Source organism: Ostrea edulis, chromosome 2, assembly GCF_947568905.1.
Source record: "Ostrea edulis chromosome 2, xbOstEdul1.1, whole genome shotgun sequence".
NCBI classification, from domain to species: domain Eukaryota; kingdom Metazoa; phylum Mollusca; class Bivalvia; order Ostreida; family Ostreidae; genus Ostrea; species Ostrea edulis.
Genome location: NC_079165.1, coordinates 45,329,516 through 45,349,761, shown reverse-complemented (window position 1 = coordinate 45,349,761; position 20,246 = coordinate 45,329,516). Strand labels below are relative to the sequence as shown.

The 20,246-nt window shown below is 35.7% G+C and overlaps 1 protein-coding gene across 1 annotated transcript in view; it reads right to left on the bottom strand.

Moving 5' to 3' along the window:
- The window catches only part of LOC125680842 (abnormal spindle-like microcephaly-associated protein homolog), a 41,558-nt gene extending 21,698 nt beyond the window's left edge, over positions 1 to 19,860 (bottom strand). The window contains exons 1-15 of the mRNA XM_056154184.1: positions 19,234 to 19,860; positions 13,026 to 15,459; positions 12,741 to 12,818; positions 11,134 to 11,280; positions 10,770 to 11,003; positions 9,089 to 9,156; positions 8,315 to 8,456; positions 7,077 to 7,207; positions 6,396 to 6,571; positions 5,448 to 5,590; positions 2,875 to 2,960; positions 2,120 to 2,225; positions 1,832 to 1,944; positions 1,538 to 1,718; positions 826 to 899 (exon numbers count right to left, since the gene is read on the bottom strand). Of these exons, the coding sequence (XP_056010159.1) occupies positions 826 to 899; positions 1,538 to 1,718; positions 1,832 to 1,944; positions 2,120 to 2,225; positions 2,875 to 2,960; positions 5,448 to 5,590; positions 6,396 to 6,571; positions 7,077 to 7,207; positions 8,315 to 8,456; positions 9,089 to 9,156; positions 10,770 to 11,003; positions 11,134 to 11,280; positions 12,741 to 12,818; positions 13,026 to 15,459; positions 19,234 to 19,797 (4,677 nt within the window). The 5' untranslated portion in view covers positions 19,798 to 19,860. The remainder of the gene's footprint in view (positions 1 to 825; positions 900 to 1,537; positions 1,719 to 1,831; positions 1,945 to 2,119; positions 2,226 to 2,874; positions 2,961 to 5,447; positions 5,591 to 6,395; positions 6,572 to 7,076; positions 7,208 to 8,314; positions 8,457 to 9,088; positions 9,157 to 10,769; positions 11,004 to 11,133; positions 11,281 to 12,740; positions 12,819 to 13,025; positions 15,460 to 19,233) is intronic.
- Positions 19,861 to 20,246: the final 386 nt, after the last annotated feature.

The following is a 20,246-nucleotide window of genomic DNA, read 5'->3' as shown; positions in this document are numbered from 1 at the left end:
GACCAAGTATGATGATTCTAAACCTAACTTTAAAATGCAACACACCTGCCAAAAATGCATCAGCTGACAAAGTATAATGATTCTAAGATCTAAAAGTCATGAGCCAAACACAAAAAATCTAATGGCCAAACACAAATGTCAAGCTATAATACATCCTGTCTTAGACGCAAGAAAAAAAAGTGAGATACCAGTGTACCAAATTTGAAGTGTATCAAGCAGAGGATTTACAAGATATTGAGCTGATAATATTTTCTTATGTATAGATAAGTCTGACCCCTGATCTTTGACCTTGTGGCATCAAAATCGATAACAATCATTTACTCTCCAGTGTCTATCCAGCCAAGGGTTCTCAAAATATCGAACAGACAATATTTTCTTCAGTGCAGAAAAGTTTGACCTCATCATCTCAAAATCAGTTACAATGCATCTACTTCTTAGGGTTTATATGTATACCAAGTTTGATGTTTATCAAGCAAAGGCTTCTCAAAACACTATCGCACACTATAATTCCTTCTGTTTGGAATACACTGTACTTTCACCCTAAACTTTGTCATTGTGACCTAAGGGGTACCATTGTGCTAAATATGAGTCTATCAAGTGAAGGGTTCTTAAAATACCATGTAGACAATATTTTCTGATGTCCAGAGTAGTTTGACCTTTGACCTTGTGAACTCCAATCAAATGGGGATAATCTTCTTTTTTAGGGGCTACCAGTGTTCCAAGATTGATGTTTTTATCAAGCAATGGGTTCTCAAGATATTAAGCGGACAATACTTGGTCTGCCAACCAGTACAAACCAATAAGTCTACATACAACTATACAAACCTTGTGGTGAAGAACTTTGAAATTTTCTCTTTCATTCTTTAGGAGATCTTTGTATACATCTTGGTCAGCTGAAACTGTTCAATAGATGAACTTGTCTCAAACATTTGTCCTTGGGGATAACAATATATATATATATATATATAGAGAGAGAGAGAGAGAGAGAGAGAGAGAGAGAGAGAGAGAGAGAGAAATTTCTATAACATACAGTACATTATTGAAAAGGCCTTGTCAGAAGATAGATATCAAAACTTTCTCTGACATTTATAAACAAAGTTAAAAATTGTCGATCATCTCCATTAAATTACAGAACTTATTTTCATCCAGTCACATTACAAAGGCAATCATTACATCAATATCAGCTGACTATTCAGTATTTCTTTTTCTTGGATGACCTGGAATTTATCTGGGCAACTTGAAGTTGTTTACTTCATTGCCATAAGGATGTGTATATAGACAAAAAAGAGTGAATAGCAGACTAACACAAACATTATCTGACACACTAAAACTGAGGTCAAAGAGACTATAGTCTATGAATGAAATGCCTTCATACTAGGTTAGTGATGGAATGTAAAAATAAAAATGCCGAGAGATTAGTTGACCTGGGGCCTGGGCAGTGAGACAGAGAGTGCAGATAAAGAGTAAAACAACCATACACACATGAATCCGACCTCAATCCTTCGTCTGTTAGACAGATTGTGGACAATAAACTAACCTGAAACTGGGGCAGGGCTGTCTGACAGGCTGCAGTCCAGCGGCTGATGTGTCATCTCCTCTAAATAGGACATGGTTGTCCTAGTGCTGATCAGATTGTAAGGAAGCAGGCTGGGGTGATAGTGGTGTACGAGGAAACAAAACGCACGTCCATCTCCAAATGATACAGTGAAATTTTCCACCTGTCAAAAGACAGAAGAATATGAATCACACTAGCCTGTTAAAAACATGCTTTCATACTGGTTAGAACAAAATAAAGAAGCCAAATATGAAGTACATGTATATATCTCTTTACCTTCAGACCATAAAACAGACACACAACTTTGCTCCATTTCAAAAGAAGGGCAACAAGTTCATTGCTTGAGTAAAGATCATCACAGCCGGAATCCCTTCTATTCTGTTCCAGGCCTATAAAAAATTAAAACAGAATTGGTTACAGTAATCAGCAACATGTAGCACGTTTCCAGCAAAACTGTCAGCTGAATAAAACAAACTCTCATGAATATAAATTTAGTTAATTAAAATGCAAAGATAAAGAACTAAATCAGAATACAGAGTATAGTAACCTGACAGACACCCTTACCCAATTCGTAATTTTTAAGATCTTGCAATTGATTGCGCACATGTAAGGACCTTTCCAGAACAGAAATCTCATCCTTCAGTTGATTTTCATTCAACAGCATACCAATCTATGGATAAAATATACAGCACGAATGATAACAGTATACCAATCTAAGGATAAAATATACAGCACGAATGATAAGAGAGGTTCATGGGACACAGAGCTCACCTGAGTCACCTTGCCCTCAGAGAATGACTGCCTTAATTATGGCTCTACACAAACCCAAGACCAATCACCATAACCTATATATCTCTAGACGTAATTAGATTGTTGCTCTTGAAAATTTGAGGTGCTTGAGAAATTTGTGCCACAGCAATCGCAAAGCCCATGTAGCTAATTCCTATTGCACACACCATTCAAAATTAGGGCAGGATCAATATATTTGATAATCAATATGTATTCATTTACATGTAGAGAGAATGATATTTGACCCGGACAAATTATGAATGACTAATTCCTGTCACATGACCTAGATACATACCTGTAACATCTGATCACTAATTCCTGTCACATGACCTAGTTACATACCTGTAACATCTGATCACTAATTCCTGTCACATGACCTAGATACATACCTGTAACATCTGATGACTAATTCCTGTCACATGACCTAGATACATACCTGTAAGACCTGATGACTAATTCCTGTCACATGACCTAGATACATACCTGTAAGACCTGATGACTAATTCCTGTCACATGACCTAGATACATACCTGGTATTTCAAAATAATTGTCCACAACAAATGTAGAGTCTTCTCCCTGTGACCATCAACAATATCTCTACAAGTGATCTTCTTTACTGTGTTAAAAAAAATAAAGACAGATATGAATGAAAGAAAGCAAAAGTGAGCATGCTCACATACTCCATGCTCAAACACATCTTCGCTAGCCAAGGGATTACAATCCCCTCCGCTTCTCTACAACCCTTGGCTGCGTTAGCACGATTTTCGTAGCTTTGAGTGGCGTCCTCTATTGGATGGAGAAAACAAACTCTGTTTGGATTACATCATGTTGAACCAATGAAAATGCGTTTTTCAACTACACCTTGTGTGTTGTTAAAATAAAAATGGCTGCACCCAGTGAGTTACACGATGTTACATGCAAAGCCTCATGGCACAGTCTACACACTGCCATGTTGTATGGAGACTCTATGAAAATCTAATTAAAAGGAAGTGTTTTGAAGACAATGACTAATTGTTTACACAGTCCATCGTCTTGCATGTGGTGTAACATAACACACTATCTGATTAGATGCAGGGGACTTGGCCTGCATCCAATCATATGAAGGGAATGTTGACACGAAAATCATGCTAACGCAGCCAAGGATTGCAGAAAAGCGGATCATAAACCTTTGGCTCCAACATTGCTTGATAATGCCTCACATAATGAATGGTAATGCTATGCATTACTGAAAGAACAAGACAGATGGGCGCCAATGTTCAAAAGGGGGATAACTCCCAGAAAAATGATTGAATCAGAATTTCCTGGGAATACGCACATCTACACAGTGTGTCCTTATTAACTACAAAGTTTCATGAAACTCTGTTGAGCAGTCTCAGAGGGCTTGAAATTCTAAGTTCAAAAGGGGCATAACTCTCACAAAAATCATTGAATCAGGATTTCCTGGGAATATACACATTTGTACAGTGTGTCCTTATTAACTACAGAGTTTCACGAAATTCTGTTGAACGCTCACAGAGAAGTTGCGTTGACAAGAACAGGACAGACTGGCTCAAAATTCTAAGTTCAAAAGGGGCATAACTCCTAGAACAAGAGCAACGCCAACGTGGCATAATACACCCGTAGATTTTGCTCAAGGAAAACATATTTCAGTGGGATTCATATTTTAGTGAAGTTAGCACTGTCCTCTGTGAGCTAATTCATTATTATGCTTGTAGAAATGGATATCAAGATATAAAGAGGGATAGCCTTAGAATGTGCTACTTCATAAATATGCTAACGGTTCGGTTTGTATCCTGCCCACAAGGTTTTCCTAATAAGTGATACTACGACCTTGACCTTTGACCTTGAACCACAATAGGCACCTTCCTCTCATCATGATGATCAAATATACCAAGTTATAATATCCTGGAGCTTACGGTTCGGTTTGTATCCTGCCCACAAGGTTTTCCTAAAAAGTGATACTACTTGAAACACAATAGGCACCTTCCTCTCATCATGATGATCAAATATACCAAGTTATAATATCCTGGAGCTTACGGTTCAGTTTGTATCCTGCCCACAAGGTTTTCCTAATAAGTGATACTACGACCTTGACCTTTGCCCTTGAAAAACAATAGGCGTCTTCCTCTCATCATGGTGATCAAATGTACCAAGTTGTAAAGTCCTAGGGCTTAAGGTTCAGTCTGTATCCTGCCCACAAGGTCCGGACAGAGAGACAGACAGACGACGCCATACCATAATATATCCTGTCTTCGACGGGCGTATAAAAATGATTGAATCAGAATTTCCTGGGAATATGCACATCTACAGTGTGTCCTTATTAACTACAAAGTTTCATGAAATTCTGTTGAGCGGTCTCAGAGGAAATGTGCTGACAAGAAAGGACTGACAGATTGACAGACAGGTCAAAAACATTATACCCTCCCCAACTTCGTTGCGTGGGGTATAACCAGATATGTTTGTGAAACACTATGCCCCCAGTGGAAACAAAGAAACAAATGAAAGGTTTCATCTTTGTCATAAGAAAATCTATATACAAAATACGAAAACACTACATTAAATAGTTGAGAAAATATTGCCTAGATTAAGTTTTCTCACAAGTAGGTCAAAGACTTTGGTACCAAAGGAAAGATCTTATTACAAGGAATGCACATATAAAATATCAGTCCTATCACTGACCATTCAAAAGTTATGAGCAAGGTTAAAGTTTTGAAATTTAGTCAAAACTCCAAGGTCAAATATCTTGGTATCAAATGAAAGGTCTTGTCATAAGGAATGTATAAATACATTATGAAAAACCTAACTTAAATAGTTCAGGAGATACTGTCTCAGTTAACCTTTCTTAAAAGTAGATAAAACTCTAAGGTCAAGGTCACAGGGTCAAAAATTTTGGTACCTAAAGAAAGTTCTTGTCAAAAGAAATGCACATACATGTACATGTATGAAATACGAGAGTCCTATCACTCACATTTCAAAAGTTGTGAGTATTAGGTTAAGGTTTTGGACAGATAGACAAACAGACAGGACAAAAATATGCCCCCAATCTTCAACAACTAGATATAAAATGTGTGTCAACATATAATATTCTGTGACAAAAGCATACCATCTTTCTTCATGTCAATTCCAATGTCATTCAAAATGGTAAAAGCCACTTCCATGTTGTGGATTTTCTGGAGACGACTGATTGCTGGTACACGAAGTTTCCTCTTTAATGACACTTTCTCCTCCAATAAGTCAAGGATTCGTCTGAAATCAGTCAGTAAAGAAAGTTTTTGGAATTTAATCTTTTTGATTGAATCTGATTACAACAAAAATGTTGGAAACATTCAGTCTTCCACAACATTAAAGGCTTGAACATCAATGTACAAAGTAATTGACATCATAGTAAAGTGAGAGACATAAGAAAATAGAAATTCAACATTGTAAAATATCAGTAAGATTCACCTACTACAACTATGCTTCTACAAGTAAGAGCCTAAATTAACATTCCTACACCGCAGTGGTCTAGAGGTAGAGCGTTCGCTAGCATGCGGAGGGTCGGGGTTCGAATCCCGGCTGCCACAGACCTAAGTTGTTAAAACAGGTAGTGATAGTTCCAATGCCAAACACCCGGCATCAGGTGTGAATGTCACAGGTCCTCGGAGCTTACCTTAAAAACGGATGTCCCATATTACAGTAGGTGGGGCACACTAACGAACCCTCACTGCTTAATGGCCGTAAGGGCCAAGTATAGGTCTAAATTCAAAGCCCTTCACCGGTATTGTTGACGTCTCCATATGAGTGAAAAAATTTCAAGAGGGAGGTTAAACAAGATACAATACAAATAAGAGTCTCAGTTAACATTCCTATGCTTCTACAAGTAAGATCTTCAGTTAACATTACTATGCTTCTACAAGTAAGAGCCTGAATTAACATTCATATGGCACTTTTTCAGTATAAGCCAGTGGATCAGAAAACCACAAAATTTTCCTTTTGAAGCCTCATACATGTAAATACACCCAATACACCACAGAGTTCATTATCTAGTTTTGTCTTTGCTTCCAGCCCTTACATTAGTCTCAGTCCATCTTTTAAATCAGTAGACAAGTTCTGAACGGCGTAATCAAATTCATCCAGAGCTGTTTGTGTGTGATTCATTCTGTATCCTAGGTAACCAAGATGTCTGTTGATATCCCCCTCACCAGACAGGAACTGACGAGAAAACTCCAGCATCAAGGCTTTGCAGGACTGTGAAAAACCATTATCTTATATTACTCAAGATATTCACAATAAATTATCATTATTTTTGACTATACCTAATGATGACAGCACACCACTTCATTGGATACACTTATAATTTCTAATCTTTAGGTATGATAAATACCCCTTTAGCAAACTGGTTTTTACCAGTGAAATTAATCTTGGTGTAAGGACCCTGGTTCAGGATCACAACAAACTGTCTGCTCAAAAGTAATCTTTGAACCAAATACATTTACAAGTTTCTAAAGTGTCTTCATAACAAGTTCTGGCCCATACAATAAGTTCTGACTTACATAACAAGTTCTGGCCCATACAATAAGTTCTGACCTTCATAACAAGTTCTGGCCCATACAATAAGTTCTGACCCACATAACATGTTCTGGCCCACACAAAGTGGGACCAAAGGACAGTCAGATAATTGGGCAGATCAACGTGGTGATCCCCTACCCAACTTGTTTGAATTGGTTACAATGTCTTTACACATAGCATTTACCTTATACTCCGAGTCTCTACAGAACAGACAGGGGTCATGCTTGATCAAGTGCCAACATTTAGCATAATCAAGGAAGTACACCACCAGCAGAAACTTTTTCAGAAGATGCTGACCTATGGCCTCTGAGTAACCTAAAAAAGTTTATTAAAGATTTAAGACAAATGCCAATTAAACCATCTCATTTAGTCACCAAGCAGTGTACTATTCCAGTTGACATGCACGTATTACATGTGTCACTTTTCGAGTTGTGAATTAGACAGAAAGAAATGCGTATTCAAAACTTTTAATTTCTCAGTGTGTATATTTGTTCTTTGATGAGAAGAAATACAAAACTTGTATTTTGAGGTATAGGTAAATTCATGAATTGTTCTATTCATTTAGAAATTGATTCTCCTGGTTTGTAATCAATGTCTACACAACTCAAAAAGTGACACGAAACACATCAATTATTCGTTCAATGTAAATTTAACATTTGTAAGCTGTAGTGCCTCATTATGACAGGGGGTGCATGGTATATCAGAAACATACTATAACCTTTCGGAGCTCCTCTACGTCATAATTGAAGCATACACTTTCAAGAGTATTTCCATCCTGCTTAACTACGGCTGAAACAAATCACCGAAATATTGATACTGTTCGATATAAACACTCGATTTAATGTTCATTTTATTGCCTCAATTTTCGGTTCGATACATTTATAACAAACTGGTTCAGTAAAATACATCATGCTCAGCCTGTACTTCAAAATATGGGGGACAAAATAGCGTCAAATAACGTTCAGACTTTTGTTTGCCTTGAGTCTGATTAAAACCAGTCCCCCTATCCTGACAACGATAGGAGAAGGGGGGCCGGTTTTAATGAGACTGGAGTCTGATGAAAATAATAATGAACTTTATCAGTTTAAACTACAGAACCAACAGACACCTTACCTTTTGACAGTTTGGAAACATGCTTTTAAAATTATGATTTTTAATCTTGGTAATTAAATTGTTCTTCATTGTAATTATTGGTTTCTTCTGCAAATTGTATCATATTTAAAGTATTGAATCCTGGGATAAGTATTGCAATATGTATCATATCATGTACCATGCTTTAAGCCCTATACTTAACATTTACTGTCCTAGGGCTCCTCCAACCCCATCCCTGTAACCCATATTAATTAATCATATATTTTCTTCATTACTTTACAAATGAGAGGTTAGGGTAGGTGTGTGTGTATGTTAGAGAAAGAGAATTACCTTCTGTGTAAAGATGTGGAACCGATTGATGAGCATACTGAAAGGCTATATCAGGATTTCCCAGAAGTCTGGTGACAATGAAATGAGACAGACCAATCACATCACTGTTGCTCTGGATACAGATTATCTCCCCAAACACAGTCTGTAATTGGTTTAAACATGTACTACAGTTTAAGACTAAAAGAGATTTCATGGAATGGCATGATTAAGCCCTGTTAATCTGCAGCTTTATGAAATGCATTAATCATCTTGCAATCATGAAGATGAGGCTTTAGTCTATCCATAGATTCATTTTCCTCAAACTGAGTAAATTTACTGGAGTAGAAAGAATCTGAACTTTGTTCAAAACACACATATTTATGGATAATTAACAGTCAATACTTGTATCCTCCAAGACAGTGATCCAAAAAGTTTTTAATTGATTATTAATCATCCATTAACACCAAACCTATAATCAGAAAAAAGTGAATTGGATGTTGGGATGCATATAAAAAATTGATTAAAATCTTAAAGAAGTTGGCATATTTTTACTCAATTTGTATGATCTGGAAATAATAGAACATGACACCATAGTATAAGACAGGTAGTGGAATGAATCCTACACCAATAATTCATGGGTCCTTTACCTGTAATCAATGATTTTGAAGTTCTGGAAATTTTATGGGGCCGACTTATGCCACTCATGAAGCTACCTCTTTCCTGTACTCATGTCAAAAATAACCAACACATCAACCTTAAAAGTCTTTCAAACTGTCACTAATTGAAGTAGCCTACCTCTAATCCTATTCTCAGCCACAAAGGATTAAAAGACAACAGTAAATCCAAAATAGACTGCTTCAAACCTGCAGACACAAACAAAATATATACAAAATACATGCAGTACCATTTTGCCAAATATGCACTGTTTTCTATAATTTTAGTTCGTGAGAAAGATGTGCGCATTGTTGTGTACGCATAATTAATGAGGGGGTCAATACATCGCACCTTTTGTGCATCACTTTTCACATCTTTGGTACTAAGTGTGTTGATTATGACTCACTTGTTTAATAGGCCAGTTTTGATTTTATCTTTATAACATGGCTAATTTAGGCCTAATTAATTTTAAGTTTAAAAAACAAAACAAAAAGAAAACATCAAGTTCAATACAACAAAAGTTCAGGCTTTATTGAAATTGACATTATTTCCAAGATATTCAGTGAAGATTACCATGAAGTAAAAATTTCAAGATTACCATTAGCTCAATATTTTTGCTGCGTGGTTTGCAAATTCTTGTGATTTGTAGAAAAACATTATTTCCGTGAAATGTTCAGTGAAAATTACCATGATGTATAAAGAATACCGATTGTTTAAATTTTTGCTGTGTTTTTCCTCCAATTTTGAGGTCAAAAAAAGGGGTGCATATTAAACACAAATGCATATTATATTCAGCAAAATATGGTACTATTTTTCACTCCTTATACAAAATTTATTTGCCCATTATCCCCTGATACAAACAACTTAAAAATGTATTTCTTATATGTATTTGTAATCGAACTTATTCCTTTCTTCTATATACAGGTTTTTATGTCAAGTTGAAAGATTAGTGATTTTATCAAGATATAAAATACAATGGCAATGGTTTATAATCCAAACACATTGGCAACTATAAATATTTTTAGATTTTAAATGAGAAAAAAATAAAAGGATAATGAAACTTTACAAAATGTGTGTACAGCTATCTTCATCTAAGAAAACTGCAACTATACTACAAGTGTCAAGTACCTCTGCAACTCAGACTTTTGCCATTAAGGGATTTAATGGAATATAGAATGTATAAAGCCATTAAGGGATTTAATGGAATATTGAATGTAAGCCATTAAGGGATTTAATGGAATATTGAATGTAAGCCATTAAGGGATTTAATGGAATATTGAATGTATGCCATTAAGGGATTTAATGGAATATTGAATGTAAGCCATTACGGGATTTAATGGAATATTGAATGTAAGCCATTAAGGGATTTAATGGAATATTGAATGTAAGCCATTAAGGGATTTAATGGAATATTGAATGTATGCCATTAAGGGATTTAATGGAATATTGAATGTAAGCCATTACGGGATTTAATGGAATATTGAATGTAAGCCATTAAGGGATTTAATGGAATATAGAATGTAAGCCATTAAGGGATTTAATGGAATATAGAATGTAAGCCATTAAGGGATTTAATGGAATATTGAATGTAAGCCATTAAGGGATTTAATGGAATATAGAATGTAAGCCATTACGGGATTTAATGGAATATAGAATGTAAGCCATTACGGGATTTAATGGAATATAGAATGTAAGCCATTAAGGGATTTAATGGAATATTGAATGTAAGCCATTAAGGGATTTAATGGAATATAGAATGTAAGCCATTACGGGATTTAATGGAATATTGAATGTAAGCTATGGAGTTTGTTATACTGTGTACCTAGATCAGCATGAACTTTGCGGTCTTTCCTAATCATCAGACGCTGACTCTCCACCTCTACCTCCACTTTCTGAACCACTGTAACTACCTCAGCAGACTGGAACAGCTTACAGGCTGCCCGTCGAAGACCGTTTAATTTACGACTGGCTGAGTACTCTTTGAAAGATAATGCTTCTTTTGTTGGTGCCAATTTGTGGGGTCCCATTTTATTCAAGCATAGTTTGGCAGCATCAACTGTGAGAGAGCAAATCAATGCAAAATTTTGAAATTATTAAAACATGACTTTCATTTATAATTTCAGCTAAAATTAGTCAATATATTTATATTCTCTAATATCTAAAAATTGGATGTACTCTGAACTTACCCTTTGATTTGGTGCTGCTTCCATCATCCTCTAATGGTGTCAGGATAAAATTCAACCACTGAGTGAATCCACGTTCCTGCTTTTCCATCCATCTTTCATCATAGTAAATATTTTTGGATGCAAATGGTATGGGATGTTTTGGCAGAGCTACAAAATTCTCATTTATTGATATTGGAACAGATATTAACAAAGTAATCCACATTACATAATTAAAATATTTACTATCTAAAATTTACTTCGTTTTCCTTACACATTGCCCTATCATTTTTACACACACAATATGATAAACTACTGACCTTCACACAAAGAACACAACACATGTATGATAAAAATCAGAGTTCCAACTCTTACAGTTTCAAAGTTTTAGTGTGTGACAAATGGACAGACAATATGATCATCATTGTGCTTCACAAGTGACACAAAAGTCAACAGAAACAACTATATATATCTAATGACCATCAAAGAATAAACAAGCTCCACCTCACACAGTTACAAAGAATAAACAAGCTCCACCTCACACAGTTACAAAGTTGTAAGATGAAAGGTGAAGAAAGTGATCAATCTCATAACTCCCAAAAGCAATACAAAATACAGAGTTGGGCAAACATGGACCCCTGGCCACACCAGAGGTGGGATCAGGTGCCCAAGAGGAGTAAGTATCCCCTGTAAACCGGTTACACCCGCTGCGAGTCATATATTTTGATCAGGTTATCCGTAGTCAAAATCAGTGTGCCGAGAACAGCCTAACAATCAATATGAAACACATCAGACAGCATTTGACCCAATGATAGGTTGTATTGGCAAACTAGATCATTATTACGACCATGAAATTTGCAAAATGCTGACTTTAGACAAGACTGTTGAAATCCCTGTAACATCAACTTGTTTGTTAGTAGCCTGCCTCGATTTAACAGAGCAAGTTCTTGCATATCGAATCAGTTGAGAGATATAAACTCCATATGCAGTTGATAATGGAATATTGCTACATAGATATATATGGTAAGTTGACTATGGAAAAGCTGAAATCAACCCATCCAACAACCTGTAATTTTCTCAAAAATTGAAGAAAATGAAATTCCTTGCCATGTTTTCAATACCCATACAAATACTGACAAATAAGAAGTCCTCACTTGAAAAACGTGGGACAAGCTAGACAAATTACATACCCTTCATATAACATTAGATTTAAAATAAAGGGACAAAACTCCTGCAAGCTAGGTTTAGATGGATAAAATTGTAATATGATCTAGAGTGACCCACACAGAACCTACAAGCAAGTTTCAGCTTGATATGTGACAAAGATATCAAAATTAGAAACAGAAAACACCAAACAGACTGACGGGCATACAGATTTACAATCCCCAAATATTGCTATGCTTAGCAGGTTCCAACACAAAAATGTAACTATAAGTAATGTCATGTATTGCATGTATATTTAAACATGTTAAAATAACCACGTCATCATAGATGTACCATGCTACTAGATCATATCCTAAACGTATCATTACAGGTTTCAAAACAGGGACTGTGAATTTTATTGCTATCCCATATATAGGTAAATTTCTGTATACTCTGTATATCTGATTTTACAGTGCCTCCATACGTACCTGTTTTTGACTTTTTCAGCAACATAAGCTTTGACTTTGCGATTCCAATGGTTCTGGGCTTCACAGTGTTTCTCTGAACTGAAGATCAAAAACATTTGTTAAAACATGATATTTTACTCACAAAAATTGAATTTCTTGATAAATCAAATTGTAGTTCATATGGAAAATGTCACACATACTAATACACATAGTATCGCAACATAGACATTGTAGATAATTTTGAAAGTCTACATTCTGTTGATAAATTGAAATGTTTTATAGGTGCATTCCCACTACCAGACTAACCTATGGTCTTTTGCTGTTGAATACCAGCTTCGTCTGCCTTACGCTTTAAAATCACCTGCCCTCTGGTGGACTTTAGGGTTTTAGTAGTAGTTGATGTCTCATTTGTGTTTTCTGAGACATCAAGAGCTGTATTCATTTTCCTGACTTTCCCTTCCTTTAATGTTGGCTGTTTCTGTTGTATAAATCCAACATGAGAAATACCACTGTTATCAGCGATCAATTTGTGTGGAATTTTCTCATCATTGGGTTTAGATGGGTGGCCTTCATTTGAGCAAATCTTGCCATTCTTGATTGTTGATGTTATATCTTTTATCTCTAATGATTCTAACAAATTTTCATTGACATGCTTTTCAGAATGAGTTGTTGATTTTGAGGACTGAACAGTCACAATATCATGCTGAGAACATGTAACCTCTGCACCAGACGTAGTACAGTCGTCTTCTGCTACATCAACATTTTCGCATTTCATCTTGGCAGGCAACCCTGTTTCTCTGGACTCTGATCTTTCATAGATCTTATCATCCATGCAGGGTTCCCCACTTTCAAGAACCACTGGGATGTTCTCTTTATTCTCCATTTCTTCATCATCAAGTGGCAAGAACAGCCTTTTTCTCTCTATGTGATTGGAGTGAATTATTCTGGGCTTTTCAATAACATGAGTGGATCGTCTGGACAGATCAGGATCAGGGCTATTCGGAAGTGGAGTGCAGGTAAAACTTCCTTCTGAACATTCAATCAGAGAAGAATCTGACCCTGTTTCATTCTTTTGTCTTGGTGGTGAAAACAGGGAAGTAAATGGCTTTCTCTCAGTCATGTCAGTAGAGGGTGTTAATACAAATGGCTTTCTCTCAGTCATGTCAGTAGAGGCTGTTAATACAAATGGCTTTCTCTCAGTCATGTCAGTAGAGGCTGTTAATACAAATGGTTTTTCTTTGGTGACTGTTGTTGATGTCATGTGTGTTATGTCATTGAGAAGAGGACTTTCTGGTAAATGAGAGGGAGATCCTGTAATGGTCCTACTTTCATGAGAGAAAGTCTGTCTGAAACTTTTCCTCTCCATACGTGACTCTAGTGGACCCAGCTTCTGGAGATTTTGCTCTGGTGTTGGTAACACAAGATTATGGTAATGATGGGACAATGGAGTCTTAGGATTACTTCCTGTCTTGTTTTCTTCTAACAGAATCCTCTCTGGTGTTAGAAGTTCCCAGTTTATTGGGTCTTTTTCAGATAACATGCTTTTCTTACTCCTGGATTCTTCCAGAATATCTGGTGTCAAACAAATACTACTTGGTATGTAATTCTTTGCCATCCTCTCTGGAGTTTGTAAAACCATAGTGCTCTTTCCAGAATACTTAGTAGGGTTTAAAAAACTTTTGCTGTTATTTTTTTGGAATGCTCTCGGGGTAAAACTTCCATTAGCTCTCCTTTTTTGGGCCTGTCTGTTATCCATCATTTCTTGCTTCCCTATCCTCTCTTCTTTGTCTCTTCTTCTCTTTGGTGATGACTTGGTGACAGTTTTATGAGGTAAATGTTTCCTTCTGACTGTGTATGTGGTCCTACGAGGACTGCTACCTTCCGGAACAACACTAAAGAGATTGTTAGCTTTGTCTGAAGTCACAAATGTTATTCTTCTCACATCAGTTGATTCTGACATAGACATGTTTGATGATTCATTTCGACTTATAACTTTTTCACTTCTGCTGTCAGATGTTTTCAATTTTAGCTTCGACTTCACAAACTCCAGTTGGCAGAGCATTATATCATGGGGTACTGATTCATTTAGTACATTCTCGGGACTACAGGCATTGCTCTGATCTATGTGTACTGAAATATTTTCTACAGTTTCATTCATATCTCTTAAAAATGTGTTTGGACTAATATGCATCTTGGATGCTATTCCCACTGGTACAGATGAGGCAGTGTCATTGAGGTTCTCCCCATGACCATTTGCTTGCACATTGAAAGTGTCTGGGCAGATAACATCAGTGTTAGCTTGTTTAGTTAAAGTGCATTGATGCTCATCAAACTCATCAACTTTACCGATAGTGCTGTCATTACCACTAGTCCTGTCATTATCGTGAGTGCTGTTACCCTCCGTAGTTTCATTTTCTTTGTTCTCATCATTTTCTTTCTCTTTCCACAATGAAGTACCTTCCTGAGACATTTCCAGCGCTCCATTCTCTACTTGTAGGTCTGCTGAATTGTAAGTGTTTGATCTACGATGATTTTTTTCTTTCGGCTTCAATTCACTATTGACAGGAAGTTTATTTGAAGTTTTCATTTTGTTTCCCTCATCTTTAGTACAGCTTTTTCCACTGTTTGGGAGTTTCTTTGATTTCTCAGGACTATAAGACTTGGCAATGTTTGCTAGACTCTGTGTGTATACCACAGACAAAGGTCTTTTTACTTTTCGTCCTAAGAGACCACTTCCTTGCTACAATAAAATGCATCATGGTTATAAACTGAATGAATTAAACATCTAAAAATCATATTTCAAGTTTTTGATGTCTTCATTTGTACATGTACAAGGTCTTTAAGAATTACAGTAAAATTATTCAATATGATAAAAATCATTTCACAAAATAATAGTTGGCTCACTTTAGTATTGATCAACCTGTGTTGGATCACAATTCACAAACCACCTCACATCATTTTGATGAAATTGAGTTGCATTAAACTGTGTAATATTGGATTCTAGAATTATTTTGATTCTTGGAATTTACAAAATTGTCAGAAAGTCTGAGACACAAGAATGTCCTAAAAGACAAGTCTGCGAACACATACTGGACTCTAGTAATAAATCCAAGTAGACTTATAACTCTAGCAATAAATCCAAGTAGACTTATAACTCTAGTAATAAATCCAAGTAGACTTATAACTCTAGTAATAAATCCAAGTAGACTTATAACTCTAGTAATAAATCCAAGTAGACTTATAACTCTAGTAATAAATCCAAGTAGACTTATACTTTTGGGAACCAAGACAATGCCACATGGTTCAGTGCACCAGTCTGTTAAACTGTCAAGTCATATTACCGGTAGATGTGAATAAGTTGTTCACTCATTACTCCCTATCGCTCTAGATTTAAAATTAAATCAAATTCTAAACTGAGGTTTGTGTGCTTTTAAACTCAACATTTAGGTTGGTTTTTTTTTCCACATTTCATTTATTTATTTTTACAAATCGGAGTCTGTGCACATCTTCCAGTAGCCTTCTTTTGGGTCATAATTGAAAGTAATGCTGTTTGTTTGGTTTTTTTATTTGGAGGGTACGTAATCACAAAACCTTGACTTGTGAAGATGAGTCAGGACTGGCCCAGTGGTTCCTCATCTTGAAAAAATTCCAGTAACAATCCTGTTATTGAAACTATTAAATAATTCAGATAGGTTACCTTGACATTACAAATTTACATAAAAACATTTATATATTTGAATCCATGCCCAGATAACTTGCAATAAATCATGTTTTAAATTTGCATTAGCAGATTAGAGCGAAACTTTTATAGAATTATTTTCCCAACAAAAGATATAAAGCATAAAATATGAAAGTTAGCTGTCATCTATACACCACATTATTAACAAATACATATATAATCTAGATTGTTTTGTTTGCTGGATGTAAAGGTTCAAAATATACATATAAAGTAGGGTTCCATATTCAAACATATATCTGGTTAGCATTAACATCGGAATCACATAGTTGATAGGAAATCAATTTGGTGCAAGCGTCAAAGATAACAAGCCGAAGAAGATGAAAGAAATCATTCTTCTTTTTTTTAAGGTCGGACCACATTGACATAATGATTATGCATTAATGATTTTGTACATCCTTTCAGGACGAAGAGTGAAGAGTAAATTTTGAAAACATATTTCAATGGTTGGTTCTAGTAAGGAAAATTCCTTTGATTTAACAAGACTATAAGACACACCCTTATTATATTTCATGAATGAATAAAAACTAGTTAAAAGTTATAAATGAAATGAACCCATCAATTGAAACAAATGCAGTAATTACAAAATGACAATTTATATGATGTTTCTTATGTCATCTTTTATGTTTACAATATGCTTGATTTATTTCTAGAGATTATACAACTCAAAGGCTAATATATTATTAATTTCATTCAAAATTAGGGGAAAATTACATTATTTGGAAATTTTAAAAATTTATTTTATTTTTTGAATTTATTGAATTTATTTACAAATCTGGAAATTATGTTTACATTCACATCAATCCTGCAAAAACGAAAACAATTTTGCAGAGACACATGTACAGTTTGAAAACCCACATCAGAATAAACCATGCTCTTGCACAGCCTGTAATAAAACAAGGCATTATTATGAGCGCACTGCCAATCTAATTAAAATCAGACTTCTTAGATCCGCGCCGTGTACTCTGCGTAAGTAGATCTGAAATAACCCGATTAGGGGTCATGTTCAGATGAACTTTATGTCAGCCAATCAGCGCGTCGGCTTTGAAATCGTCGGAGTTCACAATTCAAGGAAAATGACTGCAATTGTTTGGTTTGAAAGAAAACATCGCAGCTAGATGCGACGTCACAATGCACCGTTTACGTCGATTGGCGTTATATTCCTCGCGTTATTTAAGTAAACCATCTTGAAAACTATTCAAATCGTACCCATCCCAATTCATACATAAATCGCAATTCACAATTAATTTGATTTGGGTGTATTTTATCTCGTACGTTTTGTTGTTTGTATGGACGGAATAGATTAGGCATTTATATTGCGAAAATTTAAAATTCCTTATGTGAGAATATACAATTTTATAGTGTGCAATAAACTTCGTGGGAAAGCGATTACTGCAACTTGTTTACGAATTGCCGGGAACTGCCTGAATAGCCATCATTGTCTGTATGGCACAATCTGATTGGCTGACAGTTCTCATGAATATTCCATGCAAAAGGTCATGTGAACATGACCTCCAATGGGGTTATGTCAGATCCTATTATAGTGAATGTGAGTGTATTCTAGGATATGATTTTAATTAGATTGAGCACACTCCAAAACTGAAATCTTTTGTGATATATATATAATAATATGTAGATATATACATACACATACACACATATATAATCGCCAAACGCTCGGCATCAGGTCTGAATGTCACTGGTCCTCAGAGATGACCTTAAAAACATGTCCCGTGTCTGTCACAGCAGGTGTGGCACGTTAAAGAACCCCTCACTGCTTAATGGCCGTAAGCACCGAGCAAAGGCCTAAATTTGAAGCCCTTCACTGGTCTTGGTGAAGTTTCCATATGAGTGAAGAATTCTCGAGAGAGTTGTTAAACAAGATACAACCAATAAATCAATATCAAATTATGTGGTAAACCTAAAAACACCAATTTACGTCCATATATCCATTGATGTATCTATTAGTGATGAAACGATTGTCGTCGACAATCGATTGACGATCGTTTTTGGCTCTTCGATTCCGATTATATTTTTCATAATCGATTGTCGTCTGTAAACTAATTACTATCTAATCCGAGAATTCATCTGACTGTTAATCCCACTTTTATATCGAGACATGTGCAGGGGAGAGTCAGAGTGGACTCCACATTGAAAAGTGGGAATTCAGTGACACCAGCTAGTGTGTATGTTGCACATATCCATAAAACTATAAATAGAAATAACCTAAATAATAATAAACATTTATTAACTATATGTAAATACTGATTATATCGATCATTGATCGAAACAGTTCTTCCGATTATCGATTATGAAATTTTCCCGATTTTTCAACACTAGTATCGATGTTGAGTTAAATTCCATTCAGAAGTATTCAAATGATAAACTTCAACATGGAAGATTAGATTTTTTGTACAAAATTAGTTCAAAAGTGTATTTCTACAACGGTGGATCCAGAGGTGGTGGGTCTAGCCTTCCCGCACTCTTGTAGACAACAAAAAAATGACAAAAGAATTCATACAATTATTACTGTATAGTGTATGGAAAGTCTAAATGATCATAATTATATACTTTCTCTCTACTACCACCAAGTCACATGGCATACAAACACAATCACAAGTTGAACCTGAACCACAAGTAGGTGGATCCAAGATCCATTACATCAAAGATTATCCAGGATATTTCAAACTTATCTATAGTGGGTATATTGAAATGTGTCGGCACCAGGCCATTATTGATTTTGAACGCTGCTCAGTGCCGATAAACAATAGGAATTACCATTTTTTTCTTTTTTTGTGGGTTTTGGCAGCTTCCGAACACAAATGCTTGAAGTCTGTATGCATTGTCAACAGAAAACTGTATCATCTCACGAACGTTGCCTTCATTCTCTGGACTCCATGAGATGTCTAGATGATATATACTCTCTCCATCAACAGAAAATTCAGTTGAATGAACAAAAAAGTTCTTTTTGTATGGATAACGTTCTACCTTTACATTTTGTGCATACTCATGGGGGTTTTTGATTATCAATGTTCGGTGTTTTGTAATTCCGACTTTGCACGTTCCAAACCCAATTCTTGGAGGGTTTGTGAAATGGGTAAGAATAAGAGTTTCCATTTCCACGTCACTATGTCTATTTCTAGTGACATGTTTTTGATTACTTTCCACAGCAATACTGTAATTTATACTCGAGGATTTTTCAAACCATGACCGTCGACTTGATCGCCTATCTGTTGAATCTGTTCGCTTTGGTGTAGATGTCGCCAGCAGATCTTGAATCGTTGGTTCAAAGTCAACGCTGTCATTCATATTTAGTTTACTCTCCCCCGACGGCTCCGTCATGTTTACATCATGCTTCGAATCTTCGAGCCATTCAAATGCAGCCAATCAGCAAAGAGAAACCAGGGCATACAAGACGGTAACTGTACTATTCGCTCCCTAGACGATTCTTCCCAGGACTGTTTGCACTTTTTCGTGCATGAGCAAAATGTCCCTGTCCATTTTACTATTACTATGCAGTGTACGATTTCTATATTTGTACATGTTTATTTTCTATCTGGTCAATGTCACTTTCAAAGATAAAAGTTGAAAATTAAGGTATAAGATGAATAAGATAACACTATAAATTGAGATACCCCGCCAACATTTTGTAAGTACAAAGACTATATAGTATATATCTGTCTACGAATTAATGTACATGTAGATTCCCTGAAATTCTTACAGATTAACTTTGCCTGACCTTCTTAAGTTGTGTTACTTGTGTAATGCGAATTTCTGTGCATTAAACTAAC